General features: G+C 40.8%; 1 protein-coding gene across 1 annotated transcript in view; it reads left to right on the top strand.

Moving 5' to 3' along the window:
• The window catches only part of dennd4a (DENN/MADD domain containing 4A), a 104,877-nt gene that overhangs the window by 60,106 nt on the left and 31,111 nt on the right, over positions 1-13,660 (top strand). The window contains 4 exon segments of the mRNA XM_042327602.1: positions 2,002-2,134; positions 2,801-3,007; positions 3,124-3,252; positions 7,207-7,363. Of these exon segments, the coding sequence (XP_042183536.1) occupies positions 2,002-2,134; positions 2,801-3,007; positions 3,124-3,252; positions 7,207-7,363 (626 nt within the window).

The raw sequence follows: 13,660 nt of genomic DNA, 5'->3' as shown, positions 1-13,660 counted from the left end.
TGTGTTAACCCTGTCCAGCTACTGACCGTGTTGTGTTAACCCTGTCCAGCTACTGACAGTGTTGTGTTAACCCTGTCCAGCTACTGACCGTGTTGTGGTAACCCTGTCCAGCTACTGACCGTGTTGTGGTAACCCTGTCCAGCTACTGACCGTGTTGTGGTAACCCTGTCCAGCTACTGACCGTGTTGTGTTAACCCTGTCCAGCTACTGACCGTGTTGTGTTAACCCTGTCCAGCTACTTTGTGTTAACCCTGTCCAGCTACTGACCATGTTGTGTTAACCCTGTCCAACTACTGACCATGTTGTGTTAACCCTGTCCAACTACTGACAGTGTTGTGTTAACCCTGTCCAGCTACGTTGTGTTAACCCTGTCCAGCTACTGACCGTGTTTTGTTAACCCTGTCCAGCTACTGACAGTGTTGTGTTAACCCTGTCCAGCTACGTTGTGTTAACCCTGTCCAGCTACTGACCGTGTTGTGTTAACCCTGTCCAGCTACAGACCGTGTTGTGTTAACCCTGTCCAGCTACTGACCGTGTTTTGTTAACCGTGTCCAGCTACAGACCGTGTTGTGTTAACCCTGTCCAGCTACTAACCGTGTTGTGTTAACCCTGTCCAGCTACTAACCGTGTTGTGTTAACCCTGTCCAGCTACAGACCATGTTGTGTTAACCCTGTCCAGCTACTAACCGTGTTGTGTTAACCCTGTCCAGCTACAGACCATGTTGTGTTAACCCTGTCCAGCTACTAACCGTGTTGTGTTAACCCTGTCCAGCTACTGACCGTGTTGTGGTAACCCTGTCCAGCTACTGACCGTGTTGTGGTAACCCTGTCCAGCTACTGACCGTGTTGTGGTAACCCTGTCCAGCTACTGACCGTGTTGTGTTAACCCTGTCCAGCTACTGACCGTGTTGTGTTAACCCTGTCCAGCTACTTTGTGTTAACCCTGTCCAGCTACTGACCATGTTGTGTTAACCCTGTCCAGCTACTGACCATGTTGTGTTAACCCTGTCCAACTACTGACAGTGTTGTGTTAACCCTGTCCAGCTACGTTGTGTTAACCCTGTCCAGCTACTGACCGTGTTTTGTTAACCCTGTCCAGCTACTGACAGTGTTGTGTTAACCCTGTCCAGCTACGTTGTGTTAACCCTGTCCAGCTACTGACCGTGTTGTGTTAACCCTGTCCAGCTACTGACCGTGTTGTGTTAACCCTGTCCAGCTACTGACCGTGTTTTGTTAACCGTGTCCAGCTACAGACCGTGTTGTGTTAACCCTGTCCAGCTACTGACCGTGTTGTGTTAACCCTGTCCAGCTACTGACAGTGTTGTGTTAACCCTGTCCAGCTACTGACCGTGTTGTGGTAACCCTGTCCAGCTACTGACCGTGTTGTGGTAACCCTGTCCAGCTACTGACCGTGTTGTGGTAACCCTGTCCAGCTACTGACCGTGTTGTGGTAACCCTGTCCAGCTACTGACCGTGTTGTGTTAACCCTGTCCAGCTACTGACCGTGTTGTGTTAACCCTGTCCAGCTACTTTGTGTTAACCCTGTCCAGCTACTGACCATGTTGTGTTAACCCTGTCCAACTACTGACCATGTTGTGTTAACCCTGTCCAACTACTGACAGTGTTGTGTTAACCCTGTCCAGCTACGTTGTGTTAACCCTGTCCAGCTACTGACCGTGTTTTGTTAACCCTGTCCAGCTACTGACAGTGTTGTGTTAACCCTGTCCAGCTACGTTGTGTTAACCCTGTCCAGCTACTGACCGTGTTGTGTTAACCCTGTCCAGCTACAGACCGTGTTGTGTTAACCCTGTCCAGCTACTGACCGTGTTTTGTTAACCGTGTCCAGCTACAGACCGTGTTTTGTTAACCCTGTCCAGCTACTAACCGTGTTGTGTTAACCCTGTCCAGCTACTAACCGTGTTGTGTTAACCCTGTCCAGCTACAGACCATGTTGTGTTAACCCTGTCCAGCTACTAACCGTGTTGTGTTAACCCTGTCCAGCTACTCTGGGTTTCCGGTGCTGAGTCGTGATTTGTTGGAGCTCCAGGATGGACCTCGCCCCTCCTCAGCCAGCCTGACACAGAGACACACCAGTCCAGCCAGCCCTGCTGCCATCTTTAGGCGCTCCAAACAGGTCATTACCACACACGGCTACGCAAAAACCAGACAGATAGAGGGACGGAACCAACAGACAGTCGCACACACACACACACACACACCTAATCTCAGCTAAAACCTAATCCTCCGTACCAGACAGACAGGCTATGCCCTACTACTCCGTACCACAGACAGACAGACAGACAGACAGGCTAAAACCTACTCCTCCGTGCCATACAGACAGGCAGGCAGTTAGAGAGAGACAGACAGACAGGCTAAAACCTACTCCTCCGTGCCATACAGACAGGCAGGCAGTTAGAGAGACAGACAGACAGACAGACAGGCTAAAACCTACTCCTCCGTACCAGACAGACAGACAGGCAGTCAGACAGACAGACAGACAGGCAGTCAGACAGACAGGCAGGCAGTAAGACGGACAGACAGACAGACATTTTCTTTTTCTCTAACATACCCATGCCCTCATCAGGGCTTCATTCTCAACTGCAATACAAGGCGTCATAATCACATGGTGTCCTCCCTCCGAGAAGAGCAGACTGCACCGCCAGGCTCCTGAGAATCAGAAGTGTCCCGTACGACTGTTCCTACGAACCGCCTGATAAACGCCACTCAACCCACTGTTGTCAGACCTGTACAGTAACTCTAGTTCTTAAATGTTTATTTTGTTGTAATGTACTGTGTCCAGGAGATTCGCTCGGCCCAGCGGATGGCTAAAACCCACGCCTCCGTACCTCAGATGTGGTCTAAGTGTCTGCTGCGTCACTGTTACGGCCTGTGGTTCATATGCCTGCCAGCCTACGCCAGCGCATGCCACTCCAAGGTGCGGGCACTACGCATGGCCTACGACATCCTGAGGAAGATGCAGGACAAGAAGCTACAGGCACCTGATGAGGTAGGAAACAATAGATGTGCTGATGTGTGTGTGTCTCCTCTCCTCTCCAGGTGTCCTACAGGGTGCAGATGTCCTCTCTAACTCTATCTTCCTGTCTCCTGTCTCCTGTCTCCTAGGTGTGTTACCGAGTGTTAATGCAGCTATGTGGACAGTACAGCCAACCAGTCCTGGCGGTCAGAGTTCTGTTTGAGATGAAGAAGGCTGGAGTTCATCCCAACGCCATCACCTACGGTTACTACAACAAGGTGAGTGCTGCTGATGAATAAATTCCATCTACAAAGACTACCATATACACTATATTATGTGTGCTTGATTGATCAATGTATTGATTGATTGGTTCCGGGCGGGGTTGGAGAGCACTTAGCCATCCAGTACTATTGATAGATTGATAGTTTAATAGATTGATATATTGATAGTTTAATAGATTGATAGTTTAATAGATTGATAGATTGATAGTTTAATAGATTGATAGTTTAATAGATTGATAGATTGATTGATAGATTGATATATTGATATATTGATTGATAGTTTAATAGATTGATAGTTTAATAGATTGATAGTTTAATAGATTGATAGATTAATAGATTGATAGTTTAATAGATTGATAGTTTAATAGATTGATAGTTTAATAGATTGATAGTTTAATAGATTGATAGTTTAATAGATTGATAGTTTAATAGATTGATAGTTTAATAGATTGATAGATTGATAGTTTAATAGATTGATAGTTTAATAGATTGATAGTTTAATAGATTGATAGATTGATAGATTTATATATTGATAGTTTAATAGATTGATAGATTGATAGATTTATAGTTTAATAGATTGATAGATTGATAGATTTATATATTGATAGTTTAATAGATTGATAGATTGATAGATTTATAGATTGATAGTTTAATAGATTGATAGTTTAATAGATTGATAGATTGATTGATTTATAGTTTAATAGATTGATAGATTGATAGTTTAATAGATTGATAGATTAATAGATTGATAGTTTAATAGATTGATAGTTTAATAGATTGATATATTTATAGTTTAATAGATTGATAGTTTAATAGATTGATAGTTTAATAGATTGATAGATTGATAGATTGATAGTTTAATAGATTGATAGTTTAATAGATTGATAGTTTAATAGATTGATATATTTATAGTTTAATAGATTGATAGATTGATAGTTTAATAGATTGATAGATTGATAGTTTAATAGATTGATAGTTTAATAGATTGATAGATTGATAGTTTAATAGATTGATAGTTTAATAGATTGATAGATTGATAGTTTAATAGATTGATAGTTTAATAGATTGATAGATTGATAGATTGATAGTTTAATAGATTGATAGATTGATAGTTTAATAGATTGATAGTTTAATAGATTGATAGTTTAATAGATTGATAGATTGATAGATTTATAGTTTAATAGATTGATAGTTTAATAGATTGATATATTGATAGTTTAATAGATTGATAGTTTAATAGATTGATAGATTGATTGATAGATTGATATATTGATTGATATATTGATAGTTTAATAGATTGATATATTGATTGATAGATTGATAGATTGATAGTTTAATAGATTGATAGATTGATAGTTTAATAGATTGATAGATTGATAGTTTAATAGATTGATAGATTGATAGTTTAATAGATTGATATATTTATAGTTTAATAGATTGATAGATTAATAGATTGATAGTTTAATAGATTGATAGATTGATAGTTTAATAGATTGATAGATTTATAGTTTAATAGATTGATAGATTGATAGTTTAATAGATTGATAGTTTAATAGATTGATAGATTGATAGATTAATAGATTGATAGATTAATAGATTGATAGTTTAATAGATTGATAGATTGATAGTTTAATAGATTGATAGTTTAATAGATTGATAGATTGATAGTTTAATAGATTGATAGTTTAATAGATTGATAGTTTAATAGATTGATATATTGATAGTTTAATAGATTGATAGTTTAATAGATTGATAGTTTAATAGATTGATAGATTGATAGATTGATAGATTGATAGATTGATAGTTTAATAGATTGATAGTTTAATAGATTGATAGATTGATAGATTTATAGTTTAATAGATTGATAGTTTAATAGATTGATAGATTGATAGATTTATATATTGATAGATTGATAGTTTAATAGATTGATAGTTTAATAGATTGATAGTTTAATAGATTGATAGTTTAATAGATTGATAGATTGATAGTTTAATAGATTGATAGTTTAATAGATTGATAGTTTAATAGATTGATAGATTGATAGATTTATAGTTTAATAGATTGATAGATTGATAGATTGATAGTTTAATAGATTGATAGATTTATAGTTTAATAGATTGATAGATTGATAGTTTAATAGATTGATAGTTTAATAGATTGATAGATTAATAGATTGATAGATTGATAGTTTAATAGATTGATAGATTTATAGTTTAATAGATTGATATATTTATAGTTTAATAGATTGATATATTTATAGTTTAATAGATTGATAGATTGATAGTTTAATAGATTGATAGTTTAATAGATTGATAGATTGATAGATTTATAGTTTAATAGATTGATAGATTGATAGTTTAATAGATTGATAGATTAATAGATTGATAGATTGATAGATTTATAGTTTAATAGATTGATAGTTTAATAGATTGATAGATTGATAGATTTATAGTTTAATAGATTGATAGATTGATAGTTTAATAGATTGATAGATTTATAGTTTAATAGATTGATAGATTGATAGTTTAATAGATTGATAGATTGATAGATTGATAGATTGATAGATTGATAGATTGATAGATTTATAGATTGATAGTTTAATAGATTGATAGTTTAATAGATTGATAGTTTAATAGATTGATAGTTTAATAGATTGATAGTTTAATAGATTGATAGATTGATAGTTTAATAGATTGATAGTTTAATAGATTGATAGATTGATAGATTGATAGATTGATAGATTGATAGATTGATAGTTTAATAGATTGATAGTTTGATAGATTGATAGATTGATAGATTGATAGATTGATAGATTGATAGTTTAATAGATTGATAGTTTAATAGATTGATAGATTGATAGTTTAATAGATTGATAGTTTAATAGATTGATAGATTGATAGATTTATAGTTTAATAGATTGATAGTTTAATAGATTGATAGATTGATAGTTTAATAGATTGATAGATTGATAGTTTAATAGATTGATAGTTTAATAGATTGATAGATTGATAGATTGATAGTTTAATAGATTGATAGTTTAATAGATTGATAGATTGATAGTTTAATAGATTGATAGTTTAATAGATTGATAGATTAATAGATTGATAGTTTAATAGATTGATAGTTTAATAGATTGATATATTTATAGTTTGATAGATTGATAGTTTAATAGATTGATAGTTTAATAGATTGATAGTTTAATAGATTGATAGTTTAATAGATTGATAGTTTAATAGATTGATAGATTGATAGATTTATAGTTTAATAGATTGATAGTTTAATAGATTGATATATTGATAGTTTAATAGATTGATAGTTTAATAGATTGATAGATTGATAGTTTAATAGATTGATAGTTTAATAGATTGATAGATTGATTGATAGATTGATATATTGATTGATATATTGATAGTTTAATAGATTGATATATTGATTGATAGATTGATAGATTGATAGTTTAATAGATTGATAGATTGATAGTTTAATAGATTGATAGTTTGATAGATTGATTGATAGTTCAATAGATTGATAGTTTAATAGATTGATAGATTGATATATTGATTGATAGATTGATTGATTGATATTTTCATAGATTGATAGATTTATACATTGATATATTGATTGATAGATTGCTAGATTGCTAGTTTAATAGATTGATAGATTGATAGTTTAATAGATTGATAGTTTAATAGATTGATAGATTGATATATTGATATATTGATTGATAGATTGATAGTTTAATAGATTGATTGATTGATTGACTGATTGATAGATATATTGATAGTTTAATAGATTGATAGATTGATAGTTTAATAGATTGATATATTGATTGATATATTGATTGATAGATTGATAGTTTAATTGATTGATTGATTGATTGATTGATAGTTTAATAGATTTATAGATTGATTGATTGATTGATATATTGATTGATTGGTTGATTGGTTCCAGGCAGTGTTGGAGAGCACGTGGCCGTCCACAGGAAGTAGAGGAGGCTACTTCCTGTGGGCCAAGCTGAGGAACGTAGTCCTGGGGGTAGGACGGTTCAAACAGACGGTCCAGAACCACAACCAGAACCAAACCCAGAGTAGAGACACACAGCTATCAGGTAAGTCCAGAACCACAACCAGAACCAAACCCAGAGTAGAGACACACAGCTATCAGGTAAGTCCAGAACCACAACCAGAACCAAACCCAGAGTAGAGACACACAGCTATCAGGTAAGTCCAGAACCACAACCAGAACCAAACCCAGAGTAGAGACACACAGCTATCAGGTAAATCCATCTCCCTCTCCAGGATCACCGCTGTGTTGTCTCTCAATGCTAGAGGTGTCGCTACAGTCCCTGGTTCGATTCCAGGCTGTATCACAACCAGCTGTTATTGGGAATCCCATAGGGCGTCGCACAATTGGCCCAGCGTCGTTAGGGTTTGGCCGGGGTGTGTTTAATCCCAGGCCCCTGTCCCCGCAGGAGGCCTTTTGCCTTTTGGTAGGCCGTCATTGTAAATAAGAATTTGTTCTTAACTGACTTGCCTAGTTAAATAAAGGTTGAATAAAAAATTGAATGCACACAGTCCTGAGGAAATAGCATATTGGCGCCGGAGGAGATGGCTGCCGTTTTACGGGCTCCTAACCAGTTGTACTATTCTGTGTGTGTTTTTTTGCGTTATTTGTAACTTGTTTTTTTTACAAAATGTTTCTGCCACCGTCTCTTATAACCGAAAAGAGCTTCTGGATATCAGAACAGTGATTAATGACCTCGTACTGGATGACATTTTTTCTTTAACGAGTCGGACGCGAAGGATTTACTTCCAGATAACTGACCAGGACTAAATCGACGTCTTCGCATGGAGAGGACGGGACGCAGGTCTGAGTGCCTTGTGAGAGTTCGTCAGCTAGTACCCGCCTCTACCATCCGTCCTATTGGCCAATGTGCAATCACTGGAGAATAAACTGGATGAGCTACGATCAAGACGATCAATCCTACCAACGGGACAAACTGTAATATCTTATGTTTCACCGAGTCGTGGCTAAACAATATACAGGATAATATACAGTTGGCTGGTTTTTCCGTGCATCGGCAGGACAGAACGGCTGCCTCCGGTAAGACAAAGGGTTGCGGTCTGTGTATATTTGTCAATAACAGCTGGTGCGCGATGTCTAGTATTAAGGAATAAGCTGTAGACCACACTATCTACAAACAGAGTTTTCATTACATTTTCATAGCCGTCTATTCACCACCACAGACCGATGCACTAAGACTGCGCTTAACGAGATGTATAAGGCCAACAAGAAAACGCTCATCCAGAGTCGGCCCTCCTAGTGGCCGGGGACTTTAAAGCAGGGAAACTGTAGTCTGTTTTACCTCATTTCTACCAGCATGTCACATGTACAACCAGAGGACAAAAACTCTGACCACCTTTACTCCACACACAGAGATGCATACAAAGCTCTCCCTTGACCACCATTTGGCAAATCTGACCATAGTTCTATCCTCCTCATTCCTGCTTACAAGCACAAACTGAAGCAGGAAGTATCAGTGACTCGGTCAATACAGAAGTGGACAGATGATACAGAAGCCTCAATGCATTCAGAAAGTATTAATTAATAAATAATAAATTAATGAACAGAAAGTATTCAGACCCCTTGACTTTTTTCACATTTTGTTATGTTACAGCCTCATTCTACAATTGATGAAAGAGTTTTTCCCCCTCATCCGTCTACACACGATACCCCATAATGACATCACAATACCCCATAATGACATCACAATACCCTATAATGACAAAGCAAAAACAGGTTTTTAGAAATGTTGTACCTTGTAAAAATGGAAATATCAAATTTACATAAGTATTCAGACCCTTTACTCAGTACTTTGTTGAAGCACCTTTTGCAGCGATTACAGCCTTTAATCTTCTTGGGTATGAAGCTACAAGCTTGGCACGCCTGTATTTGAGGAGTTTCTCCCATTCTTCTCTGCAGATCCTCTCAATCTCTGTCAGGTTGGATGTGGAGTGTCTCTGCATAGCTATTTTCAGGTCTCTCCAGAGATGTTTGATCGGGTTCAAGTCCGTGCTCTTGCTGAAGCCACTCCTGTGTTGCCTTGGCTGTGTGCTGAGGGTCGTTGTCCTGTTGGAAGGTGAACCTTCACCGCCAGTCTGAGGTCCTGAGTGCTCTGGAGCAGGTTTTCATCAAAGATCTCTCTGTACTTTTCTCCGTTAATCAAATCAAATAAAAATGATTTATATAGCCCTTCGTACATCAGCTTATATCTCAAAGTGCTGTACAGGAACTCAGCCTAAAACCCCAAACAGCAAGCAATGCAGGTGTTGAAGCCCGTTGGCTAGGAAAAACTCCATAGAAAGGCCAAAACCTAGGAAGAAACCTAGAGATGCAGGTGTAGAAGCACGGTGGCTAGGAAAAACTCCCTAGAAAGGCCAAAACCTAGGAAGAAACCTAGAGAGGAACCAGGCTCTGAGGGGTGGCCAGTCCTCTTCTGGCTGTGCCGGGTTGAGATTATAACAGAACATGGCCAAGATGTTCAAATGTTCATAAATGACCCTAGCCCCCCGACACATAAACTACTACAGCATAAATACTGGAGGCTGAGACAGGAGGGGTCAGGTAACACTGTGGCCCCATCTGATGATACCCCCGGACAGGGCCAAACAGGAAGGATATAACCCCACCCACTTTGCCAAAGCATAGCCCCCACACCACTAGAGGGATATCTTCAACCACCAACTTACCATCCTGAGACAAGGCCGAGTATAGCCCACAAAGATCTCCGCTACGGCACAACCCAAGGGGGGGCGCCAACGCAGACAGGAAGATCACATCAGTGACTCAACCCACTCAAGTGACGCACCCCTCCTAGGGATGGTATGAAAGTGCACCAGTAAGCCAGTGACTCAGCCCCTGTAATAGGGTTAGAGGCAGAGAATCCCAGTGGAAAGAGGGGAACCGGCCAGGCAGAGACGGCAAGGGCGGTTCGTTGCTCTAGAGCCTTTCCGTTCACCTTCACACTCCCGGGCCAGACTACACTCAATCATATGACCCACTGAAGAGATGAGTCTTCAGTAAAGACTTAAAGGTTGAGACCGAGTCTGTGTCTCTCACATGGGTAGGCAGACCGTTCCATAAAAATGGAGCTCTATAGGAGAAAGCCCTGCCTCCAGCTGTTTGCTTAGAAATTCTTGGGACAATTAGGAGGCCTGCGTCTTGTGACCATAGCGTACGTGTAGGTATGTACGGCAGGACCAAATCAGAGAGATAGGTAGGAGCAAGCCCATGTAATGCTTTGTAGGTTAGCAGTAAATCCTGGAAATCAGCCCTTGCCTTGACAGGAAGCCAGTGTAGAGAGGCTAGCACTGGAGTAATATGATGACATTTTTGGGTTCTAGTCAGGATTCTAGCAGCCGTATTTAGCACTAACTGAATTTTTTTTAGTGCTTTATCCGGGTAGCCGGAAAGTAGAGCATTGCAATAGTCTAATCTAGAAGTAACAAAAGCATGGAGGAATTTTTCTGCATCATTTTTGGACAGAAAGTTTCTGATTTTTGCAATGTTACGTAGTTGGAAAAAAGCTGGAAAAAAGCTGTCCTTGAAACAGTCTTGATATGTTCGTCGAAAGAGAGATCAGAGTAACGCCGAATCTTTCCCTCAATCCTGACTAGTCTCCCAGTCCCTGCCGCTGAAGAACATCCCCCCCAGAATGATGCTGCCACCACCATGCTTCACCGTAGGGATGGTGCCAGGATTCCTCCAAACGTGACGCTTGGTTTCATCAGACCAGAGTTGTTTCTCATGGTCTGAGATTTAATTAGGTGCATTTTGGCAAACTCCAAGCGGGCTGTCACATGACTTTTACTGAAGAATGGCTTCCGTCTGACCACTTTACCATAAAGGCCTGATTGGTGGTGCTGCAGAGATGGTTGTCCTTCTGGAAGGTTCTCCCATCTCCACAGAAGAACTCTGGAGCTCTGTCAGAGTGATCATCGGGTTCTTGGTCACCTCTCTGACCAAGGCCCTTCTCCCCGATTGCTCAGTTTGGCCGGGCGGCCAGCTCTAGGAAGAGTCTTGGTGGTTCCAAACTTCTTCCATTTTAGAATGATGGAGGCTGCTGTGTTCTTGGACCCATTCAATGCTGCAGAAATGTTTTGGTGCCCTTCCCCAGATCTGTGTCTCGACTCAATACTGTCTCAGAGCTCTACGGACAACCTTCAACCTCATGGCTTGGTTTTTGCTCTGACATGCACTGTCAACTGTGGGATCTTATATAGAAAGGTGTGTGCCTTTCCAAATCATGTCCAATCAATTGAATTTACCACAGGTGGACTCCAATCAAGTTGTAGAAACATCTCAAGGATGATCAATGGAAACAGATTGCACCTGAGCTCAATGTCAAGTCTCATAGCAAAGGGTCTGAATACTTAATAAAACACATGTGATTGTTTTTTAATTTTTTAATACATTTGCAAAAAAATCTGTTTTTCGCTTTGTCATTATGGGGTATTGCGTGTAGATTGCTGAAGATTTTATATGAATTTAATCCATTTTAGAATACAGCTGTAATGTAACAAAATGTGGGAAAAGTCAAGGGGTCTGAGTACTTTCCGAATGCACCGTATATAGAACTTCTTCTTCTTCACTGTACAGGACTGTTTTGCTGGAATATGTTCTGGGATTCATCCAATGGCATTGAGGAGTTTACCACATCAGTCACTGGCTTCATTAATAAGGGTCATCGATATGACGTTGCCCCCATAGTACATATCCCATCCAGAAACAATGGTTTACAGGCAACATTGAGCTAAAGGGTAGAGCTGCCGCTTTCAAGGAGCGGGACTCTAACCCAGAAGCTTATAAGAAATCCCACTATGCCCTCAAATGAACCATCAAACAGGCAAAGCGTCAATACAGGGCAAAGATTGAATCATACTACACCGGCTCCAATGCTCGTTGGAGGTGGCAGGGCTTGCAAACTATTACAGACTACAAAGGGAAGCCAAGCAACGAGCTGCCCAGTGACACAAGCCTACCAGACAAGTTAAATGACTTCTTCTCGAAGCAACACTGAAGCATGCATGAGAGCTCCAGTTGTTCATGACGTTCACATCATGTCTGTAGCCATGAAGTGCTTTGAAAGGCTGGTCTCATCCCTCTGTAATAGCCCAGACACAGAGTCTGGTCCTGGGGGAAGAGGCTGTCCTCCCTCCCTCTGTAATAGCCCAGACACAGAGTCTGGTCCTGGGGGAAGAGGCTCTCCTTCCTCTGTAGTAGCCCAGACACAGAGTCTGGTCCTGGGGAAGAGGCTCTCCTCCCTCTGTAATAGCCCAGACACAGAGTCTGGTCCTGGGGGAAGAGGCTCTCCTCCCTTCCTCTGTAGTAGCCCAGACACAGAGTCTGGTCCTGGGGGAAGAGGCTCTCCTCCCTCTGTAATAGCCCAGACACAGAGTCTGGTCCTGGGGGAAGAGGCTCTCCTTCCTCTGTAATAACCCAGACACAGAGTCTGGTCCTGGGGGAAGAGGCTCTCCTTCCTCTGTAGTAGCCCAGACACAGAGTCTGGTCCTGGGGGAAGAGGCTCTCCTCCCTTCCTCTGTAGTAGCCCAGACACAGAGTCTGGTCCTGGGGGAAGAGGCTCTCCTTCCTCTGTAATAACCCAGACACAGAGTCTGGTCCTGGGGGAAGAGGCTCTCCTCCCTCTGTAGTAGCCCAGACACAGAGTCTGGTCCTGGGAGAAGAGGCTCTCCTCCCTTCCTCTGTAGTAGCCCAGACACAGAGTCTGGTCCTGGGGAAGAGGCTCTCCTTCCTCTGTAATAGCCCAGACACAGAGTCTGGTCCTGGGGGAAGAGGCTCTCCTCCCTTCCTCTGTAGTAGCCCAGACACAGAGTCTGGTCCTGGGGGAAGAGGCTCTCCTTCCTCTGTAATAGCCCAGACACAGAGTCTGGTCCTGGGGGAAGAGGCTCTCCTCCCTTCCTCTGTAGTAGCCCAGACACAGAGTCTGGTCCTGGGAGAAGAGGCTCTCCTCCCTTCCTCTGTAATAGCCCAGACACAGAGTCTGGTCCTGGGGGAAGAGGCTCTCCTCCCTTCCTCTGTAATAGCCCAGACACAGAGTCTGGTCCTGGGGGAAGAGGCTCTCCTCCCTTCCTCTGTAATAACCCAGACACAGAGTCTGGTCCTGGGAGAAGAGGCTCTCCTCCCTTCCTCTGTAGTATCCCAGACACAGAGTCTGGTCCTGGGGGAAGAGGCTCTCCTTCCTCTGTAGTAGCCCAGACACAGAGTCTGGTCCTGGGAGAAGAGGCTCTCCTCCCTTCCTCTGTAGTAGCCCAGACACAGAGTCTGGTCCTGGGGGAAGAGGCTCTCCTTCCTCTGTAGTAGCCCAGACACAGAGTCTGGTCCTGGG

Source organism: Oncorhynchus tshawytscha, linkage group LG01 (genome assembly GCF_018296145.1).
Source record: "Oncorhynchus tshawytscha isolate Ot180627B linkage group LG01, Otsh_v2.0, whole genome shotgun sequence".
NCBI lineage: Eukaryota > Metazoa > Chordata > Actinopteri > Salmoniformes > Salmonidae > Oncorhynchus > Oncorhynchus tshawytscha.
This window is presented reverse-complemented; position numbering and strand designations above follow the sequence as displayed.